The 22,075-nt window shown below is 40.5% G+C and overlaps 1 protein-coding gene across 4 annotated transcripts in view; it reads left to right on the forward strand.

Annotated features, from left to right (window-relative positions):
* The window catches only part of BCAS3 (BCAS3 microtubule associated cell migration factor), a 1,245,307-nt gene that overhangs the window by 320,009 nt on the left and 903,223 nt on the right, over positions 1–22,075 (forward strand). For all 4 annotated transcript variants that reach the window (XM_063455132.1, XM_063455142.1, XM_063455152.1 and 1 more), the window contains exon 12: positions 14,538–14,708. In XM_063455132.1, the coding sequence (XP_063311202.1) occupies positions 14,538–14,708 (171 nt within the window). The remainder of the gene's footprint in view (positions 1–14,537; positions 14,709–22,075) is intronic.

Raw genomic sequence — 22,075 nt, forward strand, 5'->3', positions numbered from 1 at the left:
ACCCCACAAACACCTACAGAATCTGAACCTGAGGCTATGCAGGTAGATCTAATAAGAGGGTCATTATCCAATGAAGAAAAACAGTGGCGACGCACTCACAATTTATGCCTGTATTGTGGTAGTGCAGGGCATCATGCCATCAATTGCCCTAGCAAGTCTAAAAGAACAATAGCTATGACAGCTGAGGGTGCACAGATTCAACACCAATCCCAGATTTCAGACCAACTGGATTCTGTCACACAACCCTTGTTTTCTCTGGCTCAGGGTGAAGAGGGTATGATGACTCAACATCCTCATTTGGTGGTGCCTATCACTTTGCAATATGGTGATAATAAAATTTCAACTACAGCTATGATAGATTCTGGAGCAGGCGGAAACTTTATGGATATCAAATTTGCAGCAGGAAATAAAATTCAGTCTATCCCTAAATCTTCACCTGTGTTAATGGAAACAGTAGACGGTTCTCCACTTACGTCAGGCCCGGTTACACATGAGACTGTGCCCTTAAAATTGATTCTGGAAGTGAATCACCATGAGTCTATATCTTTCCACCTAATTTCCTCAACACAGTTTCCAGTGATTTTGGGTATACCCTGGCTTGCTCTGCATAACCCACAGATTGATTGGAAGACTAGAACTTTGTCCTTTCCTTCAGAACACTGCTTAATGAATTGTCAACCCTCTAAGGCAACACCTGTTGCCACAACAATTAATGAAATGGTTGATACAAACTTAACTAAGCTTCCTCTACAATATCGGGATTTTGCAGATGTCTGTGATAAGAAGAATGCTGATCAGCTTCCACCTCACAGGCCTTATGATTGCCCCATAGAGCTGCTACCTGGAGCTGCTATCCCATTTGGCCGTATATACTCCCTTTCTGAGCCTGAATTGAAAGCACTTCGTGAATACATACAAGAAAATCTTGCCAAAGGCTTTATTCGACCATCTACTTCTCCAGCAGGAGCTCCTATATTCTTTGTAGAAAAGAAAGATGGCAGTCTACGGCCATGTGTCGATTACAGGGACATTAATAAAATCACTGTTAAAAACCGCTATTCCTTGCCTCTCATTCCTGAACTTCTGGAGAGACTTCGTTCAGCTAAAATATTTACGAAGCTTGATCTACGGGGGGCATATAATCTGGTTCGCATAAGACCAAATGATGAATGGAAAACAGCTTTCAGAACCAGGTACGGACATTACGAATATCTAGTAATGCCATTTGGGCTTTGTAATGCCCCTGCAACTTTTCAGCATCTAATCAATGATGTACTACGGGATCTCCTGGATCAGTTTGTTGTGGCATATTTGGATGATATCCTGATATTTTCTGATAATCTTGAAAATCACAGAAAACCGGTCTGCATTGTTCTTGAGCGCCTTCGTACCCACCACCTATACATTAAACTGGAAAAATGTGAGTTTGAACAAACAGAAATTCAATTCCTGGGATATGTAATAACTCCTAAAGGTTTAAGTATGGACGCAAGTAAAATTAAAGCTGTGCTGGACTGGCCCATCCCCAAGAATGAAAAAGATATTCAGAGATTTGTGGGGTTTGCCAATTTTTACAGGCGTTTCATTAAGAATTTCTCTGCCGTTATTACACCGATCACTGAACTTACACGTAAAGGGACTCCTTTTCAGTGGTCCAATAAGGCTGACACTGCATTTTCCAGATTAAAGACTCTGTTTACATCTGCCCCTATCCTGGTACATCCTCAGCCAGAATTGCCATTTACTGTAGAGGTAGATGCTTCTGATTCAGCTGTTGGGGCTATACTGTCTCAAAGGACTGGACCTAAGATGTTGTTACATCCATGTGCCTTCTATTCCCGCCAGATGTTACCAGCAGAAAGAAATTATGACATAGGGAATAAAGAACTTTTGGCTATAAAAGCTGCCTTTGCCGAATGGAGACATCTCTTGGAGGGAGCCACCCATCCAATTACTGTCCTCACAGATCACAAAAATCTGGAATGTATTCAATCAGCTAAGAGACTGTCAGCCAGACAAGCGCGCTGGTCCCTATTTTTCTCAAGGTTTAATTTTTTGATTTCATACTGCCCTGGTTCCAGAAATGGCAAGGCAGATGCCTTGTCTAGGATAGCTGACCCCCTCCATACTACAGTAACCAAAGCCACCATCTTGCCTGAGAGTAGATTTTTAGGAGTTACCTTTCCTTCTGATCTAATGTCTCGCATTAAAAAGGGCTACGCTGATGATCCAGTTTTTCGTGATCCTCCTCGTGATCTTCATATGACCATGCTTAATGGGTTTTGGATTTTTCAACAACGTCTGTTTGTTCCAGAATCAGTGCGACTGGACGTTTTACGTCTCTACCATGACTCAAAACCAGCAGGTCATCCAGGAATCCGAAAGACACAAGAACTACTTACCCGATCCTTTTGGTGGCCTAAATATTATGAGGATGTTAAGAAGTATGTGTCCTCTTGTGATGTATGTGCCAGACATAAGACTCCTCGCTCATCCCCTGTTGGCATGCTTCAGCCTCTTCCTATTCCTCATCGTCCCTGGGGATCTATATCCATGGACTTTATTGTGGAACTGCCTCCCTCTAAGGAACACACTACCATTCTTGTTGTTGTGGACCGGTTAACTAAGATGAGTCATTTCATACCAGCTCGTGGTCTCCCTTCAGCTAAACAGACTGCTGACCTAGTTATTCGGGAAATATTTCGCTTGCATGGAGTGCCTGATGAAGTAATTTCTGACAGGGGAGTGCAGTTTACATCTCATTTTTGTTCTATTCTAGGTATTAATGTAAATCTGTCGTCAGCTTTTCATCCACAAAGTAATGGACAGACTGAGCGAACCAACCAGACGTTAGAACAATATTTGCGGTGCTATATTAGTTACCTGCAGGATGACTGGCTGGATTTTCTACCCACGGCGGAATTTGCCTATAACAATGCCCAACACTGCTCCACTTCTCTGAGCCCATATTTTGCTAATTATGGTTACCATCCAATCTTTCTAGTGAGTCTCCCAATTACTACTTCCATTCCTGCAGTCACTGACCGGCTAACCGCCTTACGAGATTCCCAAGAACTGTTGAAGAAGACTCTTTCGGAGGCTCAGGAATGTTACAAAAGAGCTGCTGAAAGGAGGCCCCAGTTTATCATGTTGGTGACAAGGTTTGGCTGTCAACAAAGAATCTTAAGCTTAGGATTCCTTCTCATAAATTGGGTCAAAAGTTCATGGGACCTTTTGAGATCATCGCTCAGATCAATGCTGTCACCTTCCGTCTGCAACTTCCAGATTCCATGAAAATACATCCGGTGTTTCACGTTGCACTGCTTAAACCTTTTCATGAAAATACTTTCCCTGGTCGAGCCCTGCCTGCCCCACCACCAGTCCTCGTGGATGGTGAAGATGAATACGAGGTGGAAAAAATTATTGACTCCAGGATATTCCGCAACAAGCTTCAGTATTTGGTTCTTTGGAAAGGCTATGGTGAAGAGGATAGATCATGGGAACCAGTGGACAATATTCATGCTCCTGATCCTCTTCAGTCTTTCCATGCACAGTACCCTGCTAAACCAGGATATAGGGCATCCAGAGGCTGCGCCTGTAGAGGTGGGAGTAATGTGAGGAACTGACTCTGCTGGGTTTCGAACCCTGGTTTACATGCTGCTAAACCTCTTCCTTACCACTACACCAGCCTGCCTTTTGCAAATGTACCTGAGATCTGGTAACCTTGACTCTATAAGCATTGGTATCAGTGACAAGTCTCTTCAGCTGTGTCTGGTCATGTGTCTGGTTCTTGGCCTATAAAAGCCACTTCCTGTCTCTGTACCTTTGCCAGATTATTGTGGTTCCTGTACTCTCTAATCAAGCTTGTTCCTGTTTCTCCTACCTGTTGCTGATTTTGGACCGTTTTGACTTTGCTGCTTCTCCTTCCCACTGACCTCGGCTTGCCTCACTACGATTATCATCTCTCTGTTCCAGTCTCCCATCTCTGCTTCAGACCAGAAGGCCACTCAAGGCTCAGGGGCTCAACCACCTGGGTAACGAGTGGCTACCTCTGGCAGAAAACATTGCTGATCTGGCTACTGGACTCCAAAACTTTGTAACATCAATATCATTACAGCATCTCTAAGTGAAGCTTTCGTCGTTGTGGGAGTCACGAAACATTTTTCCAGCAATGTTTGCAGGACCACATCCAGGAAATATCTCTAGTGGCTGTCCAAGTGACAGCCACTAAAGGTGGCATTAGACAGTAATGTAAACACTATCTTCTATTAGAAAATACAGTACTGTTCAGCCTACAGGGACAGGCTATTTGCCCCAGAATCACTATATTAAAAGGGCACTCTTAACAAAAAACAATGTTTGCTTAATGAGCAGTTTTGCTGTATAGATCATGCCCCTGCAGTCTCATAGCACAATTCTCTGCTCTGCCCCTTTTGTCTGTTTATGCAGCCTTTGCAATACATCCCCTTGTTATGACACACACAGCCTTCCATGAAAAAAATTATTACATTTTCAGTTTGTTAAAGGATCACTATAGTGTCAGGAAAACGGTTTTCCTGACACTATAGTGCCCTGAGGGTGCCCCCACCCTCAGGGTCCCCCTCCCGTGGCGCTGAAGGGGTTAAAACCCTTCCAACAGCTTACCTTATTCCGGCGCCGGGCTCCATCGGCGCTGGTGACCTCTCCTCCCCCGCCATCAGCGGAGCGGAATGCGCATGCGCGGTAAGTGCCGCCTGCGCATTCAAGCTGTCAATAGGAAAGCATTTCTCAATGCTTTCTTATGGACGCTCTGCTCGATGGAGGTATAATATGCCTCCAGCGTCTCAGATGCGCCTCTAGTGGCTGTTCGGAAGACAGCCACAAGAGGCTGTCTTAACCCCAAATGTAAACATAGTAGTTTTTCTGAAACAGCTATGTTTGCATCTGAAGGGTTAAAACCTGAGGGACCTGGCACCCAGACCACTTCATTGAGTTGAAGTGGTCTGGGTGATTATAGTGTCCCTTTAAGCCTTTTGTCTTAAAGCAACACTGTCTTTCCCCTCTGAAAAATGGGTATTTCATAAAAATATAATCTTTTAACAGAAAACATTCAACCTATCAGCTTTGTCAGTGTTAAATAATATATTGAAATATATATTTTCATCCAGATTCTGATTATAGCAGGACTATCACCTGCAAATCTTTCCTTAAATCAGATTAAAATAAGTAAATAGGCTAATGTTATTTTCATCTAATCAAGCTATACTCGATTCATCTGGAATTATATTTATTTTATCTGGAGTTATAATATGGAGATCTGAAAGTTTTTCAGTGTGAAGACTGCCATTTTGGAATTGTATCACAATTTTAAAACACTCAGCGACTGTTACTGATACAAAACTAATGCTGCAGAGAATGTATGATGTCAGCAGCCAATCAGATTGGTAGATTTGCAAGTAGCTCCAAGAGTTCTATTGCACGCAAGGTTAGCTTGAATTCTAAAAATTAATAAATACATAATATGAAAGGCTAGAATATTATTAAAATGTACGATGGTGCATAGACTACTTTAACATAGCAACATGTACAACATTTACAACATGTCTTGTAAATATCCTTATTCAAAAGGTTGAAAGCTCATTCAATGAGGTTTTAAAAATGGTTCACAAAACCACATTTCAGTACTGCAACTTGGAAAATTAAATGTTGAGTGACATTATATACTGTGTGTTTTATATGAACGATTTTGATGACATTCCATTTTCTCTCTGTAATACAAACCTTGAGGCACCACCACCTAATTTCGCTGGCTTACCCCACACATAATTTGTTTTGTTTAGGTTTGTTTTTTTTTTGTTCTTTTTTGTTTTTTTCATTCTCCAAAAACACAAGTCATGGGTCTCTGCGAGGTCACTTCAGAAATATTAGCAAGTGGTGAAATGATGTGATAAAGTGCTGAAATGAGCAATGTAAACCAACATTTCCAAAGTTTTCATGTATGGGTTGAACTGACAAGTATCAAGATTACTGCTCCTATTTCTAGGTACATTTATTTGCCAATAGTGGCAGCTCAATATAATTATTTTGTCTGTTCATATCCAATCGTGAACTTACATACAATGAGAGAGAACTGAATTTTACAAGGAGAAATGAACCTGGTGCAACACTATCTAGGCAGATACATATTGTGACGAACTGGACCTCCTCACGGGTTCTTGGAGGGGCATAATTGCCAGCCTCTTGCCCTGTGACTATGGTCCCTGGGTTAAACCCTATTTGAAAATACCAATTGTGCCTTCTTGTACTTGTATGGCCACAATTCAAACTTTCGAAGCCATTTGAAGTGCCATTCGACCACGCCATCTTGTTCGCATGGACCAAAAAACGCGAATATGCTTCGGGGGACTTAGCCGCGATTCTATGGAACGATTTTCGTCTATGGGACCATGCCTGCGGTTGGTAAAAAAAAACAAAAAACATGACTTCCATAAAATTTCTGAATCCCTGAACTGATCTGGGGGATTTTTAGGGTATGTTGGTCACCCAGATCAGGGCTATCAGGGGATGTAACATTTATGGGGATATTGTGTGTTTTGGGGTACTTTTGGGACTTTTTAGAAGTGAGTGTTTTTTGTGTTGGGAAATAGAGTTTAGTATAGTGCTTGGCCTATTGTATTGTATGTGGGAGTGTCATACATTGTAAACGTGTTATCAGTGGTTTGTAAGTTTGTGTCCCTGTCCCCAACCAGGTCCATATGGGCGTACACCTTGCTTGGGGATTGTCATAAAAGGCCAGTGTGGCACCATTAAAATTCAGTTCCTGCTTAACCCTCAACACGTAGCTTGGTCTCGTGGTTGTAGGGAACCTGCTATACCACTAGCTCTTGTAAGAGCTTCACAGCTATGCTCTCTTGGAGGAGAGGCCTTCCCACTGAGTCCCTGGATCCAGGCATGTAGTCCAGGACGGGAAGGGACTGCGAGACCCCGACCAAGCTGCGGCGGTTCGTGGGGTCTACGGTGGTAATGGTGTCCAGTGCGACGCTTATGGTCCTCAGCGTCCGCTAGGAAGCATCAATTGGCAGAGGCACCAAGTCAGAGTGCCAGGTGGTCCGTCACACATACACTGGCTAATTGCAGAAGCAAAAGAGCATCAATTTTTTGGAGGCTAGCTGGTACTAAAAAGTAAAAATTTGTATTAAGCATCCAAAGTCAAATAAAAATCTCTAAATGTAGCTCCATTCATCACATTTTAGCTGCTGCACGTGGAGATAATCATAAAGCAAAGTGGCCTATGGCATCAACATATATAAGAAGTCTGTAAAAATAAATACTAAAACATGTCAGGGTTCTATGGTTGTGTTTAGAAGAATGGGTATTAACATTATATAGCGGAAGTGACATGGGATCGCCTTCTTCGTGGGCCTCTGTTCTGTTGCCTCTGGATTTCCACTTTTAGCGCCACCAGACAAAAGTCCCCATAAAGTGCTGTATGCTTTCTTAAAGGCCAAGTGAAAGGTGTCCAGGGCATATAAGAACAGCAGTGATTTTTTTGCCCACTTTGTTAGGCAACCTGCCAATGTAATATTTTAAATAATATATTTTTCAAACAAGTTAAAAATACAGACTACTCACCACTTCTACTCAGTATGAGAGGTTGGTCTGGAAGAATCATTACCAGGATTGAGAGCGATGTTTAGGTGATAATCCGGTTGGTTTGAATATTATAGGGAAAATCCAGAGGGTTTGTTAATAGGAATATCCCAGAGAAGGATCAGATCCAGTCCGGTAACAATTAATAAGCAAAGTAAGTAGAGTCCGAGAGATATATGTCAAAATCAATTTTGGGTCGGTAATAAGTAATAAGCAAATAATTTTAACTGGGAATTAACTTTGGGGGGGATTGGAAGAGTCACTGGGACTTGGTAGAAAGATACCTGTAGCAGAGTAAATAGGTGTCAACTGCACATGGGTAGAGGCACATTAGTTGTGCACTGAGACATTGAAGTTGAAGTTTTAAATAGGTGGATCCATGAACTCCAATTAGTCTCTTAAAGTGATAGATTGGAAAGTGAAGTGAACCATTTAAAGGAACCGTTACAGTCTATGTGTAATGTGTTGCATGTCAGCCTGATATGCACCCTTTGCAACCATGTGCATCACCAGTGGCTCTAATTGCAGCACTGACATACCCATACCTCCAACAGTGCTAGTTTTGGAAGGATGGCCCTAAATTCAGGCGACATTTGTGCTGTTCCTGGCTTACTCTCTGGTGTCCTGTTTCTTGGTTCCCATAAAGAACACTACAAGTGCGTCATTAAAATTGATGAAAAAATTGATAGAAAAAATTGATAGGATATATTTCATCGCTGCTTGGTTTTTAAAATTAATTATTTTATTCATCCCGAGTAGTTAAAATTACAGACCAATTGCAGCACATGCACCCTGCTAATGTGCTAAATCTTTAAGTTACGTGTTTCATGTAGCATGTAGAATTTATTTTAAAAAGCATGCAGCAGTTCAATATGTCATGTGATGCATTATTTTTGTTTTGTTTTTGTTCATTCGTCAATTAAATTTCGGTGAGCTGGCCAGTCACTCACCTATCCGGGTAAGAGGACACTTTTATATTTGCAAGCATTGGCTTTATCATATGGGACAAAATCAAATAGTGCAGAAGAAGGATTTTTTTGTCTATTTGGCTGTTTGTGTTTTCAAGTGCGTCATTAGATGTGCCCACACTACATTCATAGATTAAGAAAATTCCGTCTATGGGCAAAGTACTATTTTGGGCTACCCTGGCTTCCCTTCAAACCACACCAAAATGCTTTTTTTCCCCCATCCCATTTGGTAATGAGTGAAACAAGCTGCATCGCTGGCAGATTCCCTGTATCCCCATGTCTGCGACTGTAGTAAAACATGTGCCAACCATTGCAAGTTTCAACATCCAAAGATTAGAAGGGGCAATGGAAGTCATGAGATCAGATAGCCGCTGAATAATAATACAGATAATTGGTTACTGCATACAGAAATTGCATAATATTGTAACTTAGGGTCTGGAGACCGTATTTGTCAAATATCTTCTAGGGAGAATGTTCTTATGTAGAGGACATCAGGAAATCATCTTCTGGTTAAGAGCATAATATGATCCTGTATTGGGTGTATTGTTCAAACAATCACAAAGCAGCTAATGCATGATTATTTTCTAAAGTGAAAATTGTGGGGAATTCAAACTAAATTTAAAAATAGCTGAACTGGAAACATTCTCTATGCCAGCAATGCTTCCAGTTTGGTTACTTCGGCTTTATATCTGAAATTCACTATGAACTCCCCACAATTGTCACTTAAGTAAATAGCCCTGTAGCATGCACCCTCTCACACTGTCTTCCTTATGGTGACTTTGATAACACAACCTTAATATCTGTGGTATCTTCAGGTCCAAATGATGTTTCTTATGTTTGCACACCTTCTTGATAGACAAGTGTTTATGGAGTAAGAGCACCATTTGTAAGGATGTAAATGTGTTTTATGGAATCAGTTCAATAGGTTCTCTAGGTTCTGTTCAGCCATTGGCTCTCCCAAGTAAGTTTTAATTTTAAATTGTAATGGCTGTTAATAGCTTTTCACTGGAGTGGTTTTGGAAGCTGTATCAGTGATTTGCGAGATGTGATCTAGGGTCTGAATACTTTAGCGATACCCTGTATAATAAATCTCTGCTGTTCCTTGGATTGAGAAAACATACATTATTACATATACTTATTGCTAAAAACAGAGATTTACAAAATATATTTTAGGGGGGGGGGCAGTTGGTAAAGTTATATGCTCATCCATTTTGCACAAGCCAGTAATTCATCATAATAAAGTCACATCAACATCTACGTATGTAGTTGCTATTTTTCTTATGAAATAAACAGCAAAACATTTATTTTTGTTAAATAGTTCTCTCGTTAACCAGGATAAATATTGTATTGTGACCCTGAAATTTATATTTCCCTTGTACATTAAAGAGAACATGCAGGTAAATTAGGTGGACAGCGCTAAGAATTATTATAATAAAATCATACATACACAGGTAGCAGCAGATTTCGCAATTGTGTGTCTTACTCTTAAAAAAAGGGAAATAAAAGTACAATGATAGTGCAGTATGTTATGAATAATATGGTTATAAAGATATATTCCAAAGGGGCACTCACGTTTTCCAGAGCTTATAAAGCTCTATTTTAGGAGCCTGGACGGAACAATCCCCGTCTAAGGATTTCTTTTTGCTGGTATCAGATTCCCAAGGTAGTGCGATTCATCATATGAAAAAAATAAGGATGTATACCAATGGTACAGTACGTATGTAAAAGTAGGATAAGTAAATAATATTTGGCCTACTTACATTTGCTAGAGCAATGACCTGCTCTAGTGTATGGAGCTTTAGGTGGAACAATCCCCACCTAGGGATATATGTAGATCAGGAACAGCAGAGTGATGGTGAGAGTATAAGGAGCTCAAGAATGACTGGGTATTAAAACAGAATCTTTATTAATAAACAGAATAAATAAAACTATTTAAAAGTGAACTATATAGTAAAAAGAAGTATAAATAAAACCAGTCCTTTGTAGGCAATCCTTAATCTCCACTTGACATGTTTCGCTTACAGCTTTCTCAAAAAAATTCACTTTTGAGAAAGCTGTAAGCGAAACATGTCAAGTGGAGATTAAGGATTGCCTACAAAGGACTGGTTTTATTTATACTTCTTTTTACTATATAGTTCACTTTTAAATAGTTTTATTTATTCTGTTTATTAATAAAGATTCTGTTTTAATACCCAGTCATTCTTGAGCTCCTTATACTCTCACCATCACTCTGCTGTTCCTGATCTACATATATCCCTAGGTGGGGATTGTTCCACCTAAAGCTCCATACACTAGAGCAGGTCATTGCTCTAGCAAATGTAAGTAGGCCAAATATTATTTACTTATCCTACTTTTACATACGTACTGTACCATTGGTATACATCCTTATTTTTTTCATATGATGAATCGCACTACCTTGGGAATCTGATACCAGCAAAAAGAAATCCTTAGACGGGGATTGTTCCGTCCAGGCTCCTAAAATAGAGCTTTATAAGCTCTGGAAAACGTGAGTGCCCCTTTGGAATATATCTTTATAACCATATTATTCATAACATACTGCACTATCATTGTACTTTTATTTCCCTTTTTTTAAGAGTAAGACACACAATTGCGAAATCTGCTGCTACCTGTGTATGTATGATTTTATTATAATAATTCTTAGCGCTGTCCACCTAATTTACCTGCTTGTTTTGTTCTATTGTTCACAAGGTAAAAGGAACTCCTTGTTGGTGAATAGCTGCTTTATTGGATAGAGAGCACTTATCACTTTTTTCACTATCTATTAAAGAGAACATGTTCGATTAAATCTGGAAATATATATAATATATATTTCATTTTCAGACAATGTGTACATTATGTATTTATGCATGAATACGACTTACATACCATTGTACAGATAAACAGTACACTCTCTTATCCGTATTACTTCTGGTATCAAGGTAGCCCACATATGAATACCTTGGAAAAATACAATATACACATATGATATATATACAATTTTAATTTCTATTTTTTTTTTTTTTTTAATGATGCTATATATAGCATCATTAAAAAAATAACATAACAAAATAGAAATTAAAATTGTGTTCTCTAGGTTTGCATTGTGTACTGTATATATATATATAATAAAGAAGCTTGCCATGCTACTTCATTCTGATCAATAAGATCTATTGTATCTATTGCTGTCAAAAATACTTTGGTACTTGTGTATGTAATTTGCAATGAATGCTGTTAACTGCAAAATTCATAATTGCAATCCCAACATTGAATGTTTTGAATGGTAAATAATCTTGTTTGTGTCAAGCGTTTGTTATGGTTTTATGCTGATTAATTTAGTGTTTTCTATTTTTTTGTTTTGTTTACATTGTCATGGCCTGTATACACACTGATATGTAAGCAATAATGTTTGTCCATAATAATATGCAGTTGTTAAGGACATGACTACTTAACATTTCCCTGTAGATTAAATGAATGTTGTTCTTGAGGTTCATTTGTCATCATATACATTAGAAATAATTGATATACATACACTTATAATCAACCAAACAACTAAAATTGCAGAGACATAGAAAAATGTTTATGGAATCTTTTAGCTGTGTCTTCACATTGCCCAAATTGGATCAACAATACTTAGGGGTTTATCCGCTAAACTGTGATCTGATTTAAATTGACTTCCACATTTACAAATTTATGGCAAATAGGTTAAGCAGGGAAAATTCTGCTGTTTATATATTTGTTGTAGCGTCATGCCGCTCCTGCAAACACGTTTTCTACTCTGTGGAAGAAAGCCATTAGCTAAATCAACCCTTATACATTGTATTTAAAACATTTTTGCAGTTACCTATCTGATTATACTTTTGTCTCCCAATCTGCATCCTTACCTACTGTTACAATTTTGAAAACTCAGCTATACATGTTCCAGTAAATAATCTGCCAAGATTCTATCCTAATCCCGTTTAGCCTTACCATGTGTGGCCCATGTGCCTGACCTTAGAATTTCAGAGGCTAGCAACATCCAAGAACTCAATCAGCCGATCAAGGTGACTGTAAAGGAGAAGTGCATCGTCTCTTTTTCAGAGTTACCAGCAACAGTCTTCTCCCCATTATTCAAGCAGGCTTAAGCCAGACATTGGCTTCTTTTGCCTAAATATGACACCCAACTTATTGTTTAATCAATACGACATTAAAATCCATGTCTTTTTTTATACTAGATCAAAGGTAATTCTATATGTACCCCACTGCCAGCCGCATGTGCCTCTACTCTCTCCTATAGATCACAGTCCCTTCTAATGCTGTATATAAAAAAAACCTGAGAGAGAGAGAGAGAGAGAGAGAGAGAATTCAACATGTACAGGCCCTCTCTTATCCGTAGTGGTTCTGGTATCAAGGTAGCCCACATATGAATACTTTGGAAAAATACAATATACACGTATGATACCGCACTCAAAGTTTGATATAAAGAGAAATATATATTTATTTCTGGGCCTATTAATATAAGTCTGTTATTGCACAGTATAATATACAAATATAGACAAATAGAAAGGTGGGTGAAAACAGTGAGAACTAAGTGCAGGCAAGCCTCTATATGGAGGTCACTCCAACTCCAATGACAAGAAACACAAAACTGAAAAGTATAGGGCGCCACAGTCACTATAATAGTAATGATATAAATAAAGGGATCTTGAAAAATAGATCCTGATGATGAGGTAAAAAAGGGAAATGTATTGATGAATAAAATATACAAAATCACAGCACAACATATGTGCAATATATCAAGTATACAAAAGCCACAATAGGCTAAGAACATTTAGGCACAGCAGCTTTAACAAAACATGGTACTGAGGTAATCATAAAAGTGCAAGTGCTAAAGTGTAAAATAAATGAAAGGAAAGTGCACAAAACCAATCACTTATATAGGTCAAACACACTTAGCAAAAACACATACTGCATAGGCAGTATATAAAAACAGCATACATGCATATAAAAACCACTGATACCAAATTGCAGGGTTCTGGATTGTGCTCAACGCGTTTCGTCTGTGCGACTTCCTCAATGCGTTGAGCACGATCCAGGACCCTGCAATTTGGTATCAGCGTTTTTTATATACATTATATTCCCACACTACACAAACACACTGCATTCACTATACACATACTACACAAACACACACACACTCTGCATTCATTATATACACACACAAACACACACACTCTGCATTTAGTATATACACACACACTACACACACTGCACTCACTATACACACAATACACACACACTACATTCACTATACAAACACTACACAAACACACACTCTGCATTCATTATATACACACTACATAAACACTCACTGCATTCACAATACACACTACACAAACACACTTTGCATTCATTATATAAACACTTCACTAATACACACTGCATCCACTACACACACACACTACACAAACACACACAGCTCCCCTGTCTAAACACACTGCATCCACTACATGTGGCATGTATATTTTGTGCATTTACCTTTAGAAATAGTTTATTTTTCGGTCAATCCCTAGTTATAATTTCCCTTTTTGCCATATTTGTATATTATACTGTGCAATAATAGACATATTAATAGGCTCAGAAATAAATATATATTTCTCTCTATATCAAACTTTAAGTGTGGTATCATACGTGTATATTATAAATATATTTATATATTGGCATAGTGTGCAAAACTGTCAAATAGAAAAAGAAGCAAGACAATAGATTGTTAAAATCAGTTGAATTTCCATACACTCGTGTCTGTACCTGGCGGCTTTTTTTGAATCATAATTTATATTTCCAGTGACCTCTTATTTATTTTATCTGAAGACCAAAGGCTTTCTTTTTCACCTGAAAATGTTATATGGCAACCTTTAGAGGATGTTTGTTGTAATTATTAAATAATGTTTCATTCTTTTCCAGACCCTTAAAACTGGGCTTACCATGGTTGGGAAGGTTGTTACACAGCTAACCGGTACCTTACCTGCGGGATCCATAGATGAGGACATGACCACGCACAGTAATACCAGACGGAATCCTCTTGTTTCTGGAGTGGTCACCATTATTGATATTGAGACTGTTGCAGAAGGACAGGTAAAACATTGTAAACCCTCTTTGACATTAATAACCCACTGAAAGAGTTGTCATGAAAGAATAACATCAAGGACATCCAGCAGCCAATCAAAATATAGGATTCCTGGAGTTATATTGACTACTTTCCAGTGTTTTCCTTTAAAGAGAAGTAGAAACACCTAGTGTAAACTGGTTTACTCACTGTTTAGAGCAAAAACATGGTAGATCACCAGATATCCAGGCTAGTTGGAACAATTTTAGTCAATATCTGTAAGCCACTGCTAATCAGTTTTAAGTTATCCACTTAAGGAATTGCTTTTAATATGCTGTCGGATAGTTAGATCATTTGGAAACTTTTTTTAAAGAAGTATATTTCAAGAAATAACAGCATCTTACATTAAATACCCCATATTTTAGCTAATCTAGCTTCTCCATGGTAAATTCTTTTAACAACTGATAAAACCAAACCTAAGCCGTATTACCATAACTATCTTGATTAACACTTTACTTAAAACTAAAATAATCAAGGTCTTGTCTTCATAGAGTGAGTGAGTCATAGGATTTGTCATTATGTTGTTCAAGTTTTAAATGCTTGCTCCCCAATCATGAGTTGCTTGCTCCAGTCACACTGCTTATCATCCTTGCAGTGTTTACTAGATCCTTAGCACGTCCTACTTTCCTAGTGGTACCTACACTTGCAGTGCTACTGTCCATATCCGTGCATTGAGGAGCCATCTACTTTTACAGTACTTTATGCCTTTGTGCACTCCATTCTTGCAGTGCTGGCAACCCTTTAACAGTTCTGCTAACAATGGCACTTACTAGTTCTCCGTCACAATATACTGTTGATTATACTTTAGATGCTGCCTGGAGAATGCTTAGTAGGGTTATTTAACTTTTAATAGAAATTCATTTGGATGTAAAAACACTTTTGTATGGTGTGATCCAATCATGTTAATCCATTGTTGCACATGTCCTTGATTCCTGTACGCTCCTTTCTCAAACTTGAAACATAATTTTGACCAAACATTTTGTAACGGATCGACGGGCACCCAGACTGGGTACCTCTGTTGAAGGATGCTCCTAGCGCTTCCTGAGGGCTCCAAGCACTCCAGCGGACACCATAACCACCATAGACTCCTTCCGAGAGCAAAAACCGGAACAAGCTCTTACAAGAGCTTAGAAGTGAATATAGCAAGGGAGTATGCAGAGCATAGCAATTCATTGTAGCAGATTCCCCCAATAAGAGATGACACTCCAAATTGAGGGTTAAGTAGAACTGATTTACTTGGCACCAAAGGGCCTTCTTTTATGCAGGTTTTGCAGATACAGTACCGCCCACAGGGTTTTATAAAATAACCACTAAAGCACGTAACATACAGTAAACCCACACCCATTCACTCCCACAAAATCCTCCCCTCTGCCTGTGATATAATTACTGCACACAATGGGTTAATGTAATTATCACAGGCAGGGAAATATACTTTTTATACATACACTATAACTTTTAAAATATACATTTTCAGCATACTTTAAATAGAAACAACCAACATTCAGCCAAACCCGTCCAGTACCGTATATACTAGAGTATAAGCCGACCCGAATATAAGCCGAGGCCCCTAATTTTACCCCAAAAAACTGGGAAAACTTATTGACTCGAGTATAAGACTAGGGTGGGAAATGCAGCAGCTACTGGTAAATTTCTAAATACAATTAGATCCTAAAAAAATTATATTAATTGAATTTTTATTTACAGTGTGTGTATATAATGAATGCAGTGTGTGTGTATATGAATGCAGTGTGTGTATGAATTCAGTGTGTGTGTGTGTGTGTGTATGAGTGCAGTGTATGTGTGATGCAGAGCCTTGGTGGGGCATTTTTATTATTATTTTTTAATTATAATAATTGTAATTTTAATTTTGCTATATTCATTTTTTTATAATTTTTTTATTTATTTTTTAATATTATTATTTTTAATATTTTATTTTATTATTATTTTATTTTTTTTCGTCCCCCCTCCCTGCTTGATACGTGGCAGGGAGGGGGGCTCTCCTTCCCTGGTGGTCCAGTGGCATTGGCAGTTCAGTGGGGGGTGTGGGGGGCTGTCAGAGAGCACTTACCTCTCCTGCAGCTCCTGTTAGCTCCCTTCTCCTCTGCGCCGGTCGGTGCAGCTCCTCTGTCAGCTCACACTGTAAGTCTCGCGAGAGCCGCACTTTGACCCCGCGGCTCTCGCGAGATTTACACTGGGAGCTGACAGAGGTGCTGAACGTACCGGCGCGGAGGAGAAGGGAGCTGACAGGAGCTGCAGGAGAGGTAAGTAACCGCATACAGCCCCCAGTCTGTATTATGGCAATGTAAATTGCCATAATACAGACATTGACTCGAGTATAAGCCGAGTTGGGGTTTTTCAGCACAAAAAAATGTGCTGAAAAACTCGGCTTATACTCGAGTATATACGGTACTTAAAAAGCTAGGTGGAAGTCCTTTATGACCGACTGCAAGCACATTTTCCTGCCCTAAACGGTTCCATAGATTTGGGCTGTGCGGTCGGTCAGTTTCACACTGAAAAATGACTAAGTCCCATTCGAATGCACGAACGAGGCCGTACACACACGCTGCACTCATACACACACTGCATTCATACACACACACTGCATTCATTATATACACACACTGTAAATAAATATTCAATTAATATAATTTTTTTATGATCTAATTTTATTTAGAAATTTACCAGTAGCTGCTGCATTTCCCACCCTAGTCTTATACTCGAGTCAATAAGTTTTCCCAGTTTTTTTGGGTAAAATTAGGGGCCTCGGCTTATATTCGGGTCGGCTTATACTCGAGTATATACGGTAGTTAGAAAACAGAAACTTAAAACAGCCTCATTCATAACAAAGAATTTGTTAATAACTCAATGTAATTAACTTCTCAAAATTCTCAACAGATGATATAACAACACTAACCTTACACATGCACTTATGTTTTCACCGTAACACATTTAGTATCTGAGAATGTGCAATAAATTACAGTTGAATGCATTACACAACTTCCCAGTTCCCAACAGACATAATATTACCGCCATAGAACTTTCTGTGGACATTTTGCTAGACTTGTATTGTAGAAAACTGTTCATCTAATAATCCATTGTGCATACTGTCAATTTAACAAAATATTTAAGTTTGCTGATGGCGTAGCATATACTAAATTCATTTACAATGCTCCTAAATAATTCCATATTAGGAAAAAAATCCGTTCTTGGAAATTAGATTAGTTATTAAGGGAAAACAATTGGAGCTATTTGGCTCCTTTGGAAACGTTAAAAGGTGAAAAATGATTTGAAAGCACCTTCACGTCTGTGAATTTTAAATTGGATGGCTCCTACTCTCAACCAATTACATCTGCCTCAGCCTGTGTGTGGTTTTATAGTGCACATTTACAAAGCTTATTTATTCGAATGACCTTTTATAAATGCTTAATTGATTTTAGTAGGATTTGAACCTGTGAATTCTAACACTGCAAAAGAGGATGATAAATTGCTCAGTCAAACTTATGTTTATTTTACATTAATGTAGCTCTTTATTTATACTCACAGAGGGCATGGATTGCCTATGAATGCTTTCTTTGGAGTATATGCCTAAGAATAAGTAAATGGGCTTCGTATATCATTTAAAATAAATAAATATTAGAAGCCTGAAAAATTGTTCACATAGCCGTAGATTAAAGGAATACTATAGTGTCAGGAATACAAAGCTGTATTCCTGGCACTATCGCTCCTTCTTCCTCTCCCCTGCCCCCCTTAGCCTCCCGTGAATAAAGTGTTAAAAACCCTTTATTTACTTACCTTATCCAGGTGCCGATGTCCCTCGGCGCCAGGTCGACGTTTCCGCCCACTCTGCCGTCCCACGGCAACCGGGCACTAATGCCTGCATTGCATTAGACCTCCCCATAGGAAAGCATTGAATCATGCAGAGCATGAGGATGTCCAGCATCAGATACCGGACCAAAGGTACATTTGGATACAACAAGCGCCTCCTCTGCCTCTGATAGACAGCCACTGGAGGCAGACTTAGTGCCATAATGTAAATATTGCAGTTTCTCTGCATGGGCGTCCGCAGGAATTTTTCCGGGGGGGGGGGCATAATTGTAATGACATCTATGCTTGGCCCCTTTTTGACAGTGTCATGAAGGGGAGGAGCATAGTGATTATCACATAAAGCCAGGGTGAATAGCGTTTTCACAACTATGGTGTCAGGAATACATGTTTGTATTCCTGACACTATAGTGTTCCTTTAAGCAAATTAAAGGAACATTCTGGTCACCATAACAACTTCATCTAAATGAAAATGCTATGATGCCAGGAAGCCCCTGGGGGCTCTTTCCTTTAAGGGGTTAAACCGCTCTCAAATGGTTTAACCCCAAAGGCTTCCTACAGTTTCAGGTCCCTCAGTGGTATTCGGCATCTGAAACGGAGTGTCAGGAAGTTCAGATTGACGTCAGGAATGGGTGCCGCTGATTGGCTAGAGTTGACAGTTGACGCTCTAAGCCAATCGCTAGTTCCCGGTTCATAATTTTTTAAAACTTTTTTATGAATGGGGAGCTACTGACTACTGGCTTAGAGTGCCAGCTGACCGCTCTAGCCAATCAGCAACACCCCTACCCAGCGGCACTCTGTGCTTCCTGACACTCAGTAAATAAAAGTGAACATATTAACACTGATATTTTTTTTTACCTGGGGAGATGAGAAGGTCCAGAGTTTCCTGCCAGGCCCAGGTACCAAAGCCTTATGATGTGGTGTCCAGAATAAAGTGGAGGGTTCAGTTAATTTGTCCTTCCTGCTCCAATCTCCTTTTCTTCTCCTTCATTTGACAGTCTTCTTTTACTTCTGACACTGTCTTCTATATTTGGCTCCTTCTGCTCCTTTACCTTTCTGCTCCTTTCTGCTTATTTTGCGCCCTTCTGCTCCTTTCTCATTCAGATTCCTTTCTGCTCCTTGCAGACCCTTTCTGCCCCTTCTCCTACTTTAGCTTTGTGCTCCTTGCTGTCCCTTTCTGCTCATTCTTCAACTTTACCTTTGTGCTCCTTCTGATTCTTTCTACTCCTTTACCTTTGTGCTCCTTCTGTCCCTTTCTGCTCCTTGCAGACCCTTCCTGCCCATTGCTGCCCCTGCTCCTTGCATACCCTTCCTGCTCCTTGCTGCCCCTGCTCCTTGCTGACTCTTCATTTAGCCCCCCCATGCCTCACTTGCCTAATCTATAGGCTGCCCCCCATGCCTCACTTGCCTAATCTATAGGCTGCCCCCCCATGCCTCACTCGCCTAATCTTTAGGCTGCCCCCCCATGCCTCACTTGCCTAATCTTTAGGCTGCCCCCCCATGCCTCACTCCCCTAATCTATAGGCTGCTCCCCCATGCCTCACTCCCCTAATCTTTAGGCTGCCCCCCCATGCCTCACTCCCCTAATCTATAGGCTGCCCCCCCATGCCTCACTCCCCTAATCTATAGGCTGTCCCCCATGCCTCACTCCCCTAATCTATAGGCTGCCCCCCATGCCTCACTCTCCTAATCTATAGGCTGCCCCCCATGCCTCACTCCCCTAATATATAGGCTGCCCCCCATGCCTTACTCCCCTAATATATAGGCTGCCCCCCCATGTCTTACTCCCCTAATATATAGGCTGCCCCCTCATGCCTTACTCCCCTAATATATAGGCTGCCCCCTCATGCCTTACTCCCCTAATATATAGGCTGCCCCCCATCCCTCACTCCCCTAATATATAGGCTGCCCCCCATCCCTCACTCCCCTAATATATAGGCTGCCCCCCCATCCCTCACTCCCCTAATATATAGGCTGCCCCCCATCCCTCACTCCCCTAATGTATAGGCTGCGCCCCATCCCTCACTCCCCTAATCTTTAGGCTGCCCCCCATCCCTCAGTCCCCTAATATATAGGCTGCCCCCCATCCCTCACTCCCCTAATATATAGGCTGCCCCCCATCCCTCGCTCCCCTAATATTTAGGCTGCCCCCATCCCTCACTCCCCTAATATATAGGCTGCCCCCCATCCCTCACTCCCCTAATCTATAGGCTGCCCCCCCTCCGCCCACCCCATCCCTCACTCCCCTAATATATAGGCTGCCCACCCCATCCCTCACTCCCCTAATATATAGGCTCCCCCCATCCCTCACTCCCCTAATATATAGGCTGCCCCCCCATCCCTCTCTCCCCTAATATTTGGCTGCCCCCCCATCCCTCACTCCCCTAATATATAGGCTGCCCCCCATCCCTCACTCCCCTAATCTATAGGCTGCCCCCCCTCCCCCCCCCCCATTCCTCACTCCCTTAATCTATAGGCTATTTTAACCCCCCCACCCCATCCCTCACTTACCTGATCTGTAGGCTGTCTCTGTTGCCTGCATGTGTTGCTCCCCTGCGGTTTCAATCAGCAGAGAGAAGCAGGGATAGATGCAGCTTCCTGTCCCTGTCTCTCTCCATACACTGGCCGGCGTCGGTATTGCACTGTATTTTCAATTTCACACGAAAATCAGCAGAGCAAGCTGAAAAATTGCCCCCTCCTGCGGACGTCCATGTTTCTCTTGTAAGTGCAAAAGGGACAGTGCATCCAGACCACTTCAATAAGCTGAAATGGTATGGGTGGCTATAGTGTCCCTTCAAGTAGATACCTTTTCGACATTAAATTTTTCCACAAGAACCCTTCCATAGTTATGCTTGAGATGTCAGCAATCTATTGCTTGGTGTTCTTAATTACAAGTGTTCTTGTGTGTCTGTGTCTTTGTGTAATGGGTGCATTAAGTGTTTGTGTGTGTGTGTGTGTGTTTGTGTCTTTCTGTGTGTGCATAAAGGATGCATTGCGTGTTTCCATGGGGAAAGCATTGGGTTGGATAAAATCGGCAAGGGCGTGGGGCCAAACACTGTTTTGGCCAATCAGCACCTCCTCGTAAAGATGCATTGAATCAATGCATCTCTATGAGGAAAATTCAGCGTCCCCATGCAGTGCGTGGAGACCCTGAACGGCAGTGCTGCCTACTATGCAGCACTGCCCCAGAAAGCACCTCCAGTGGCCATCTGAGGAGTGGTCACTTGGACCTGTCCCTAGGGGCAATGTAAACACTGCCTTTTCTCTAAAAAAGCAGTGTTTGTGTTAAAATGCCTGAAGGCAATACTTATACTCACCAGAACAACTCCATTAAGCTATAGTTACTATAGTGTCCCTTTAAGATTGCTTACTCCTGTAACAGAAAATATGTTCTTAGTTGATCCCAAAAAGCAGAAATATACATAGGTTAAAAATAGCACAGCTATTGTTTTAAGAAAATTATTTCCTCCCTATATAACTTTTTGTGGTTAACAGAGCGTACTTGTTCTTATCT

This window comes from Pelobates fuscus, chromosome 1 (genome assembly GCF_036172605.1).
Source record: "Pelobates fuscus isolate aPelFus1 chromosome 1, aPelFus1.pri, whole genome shotgun sequence".
Lineage (NCBI taxonomy): Eukaryota > Metazoa > Chordata > Amphibia > Anura > Pelobatidae > Pelobates > Pelobates fuscus.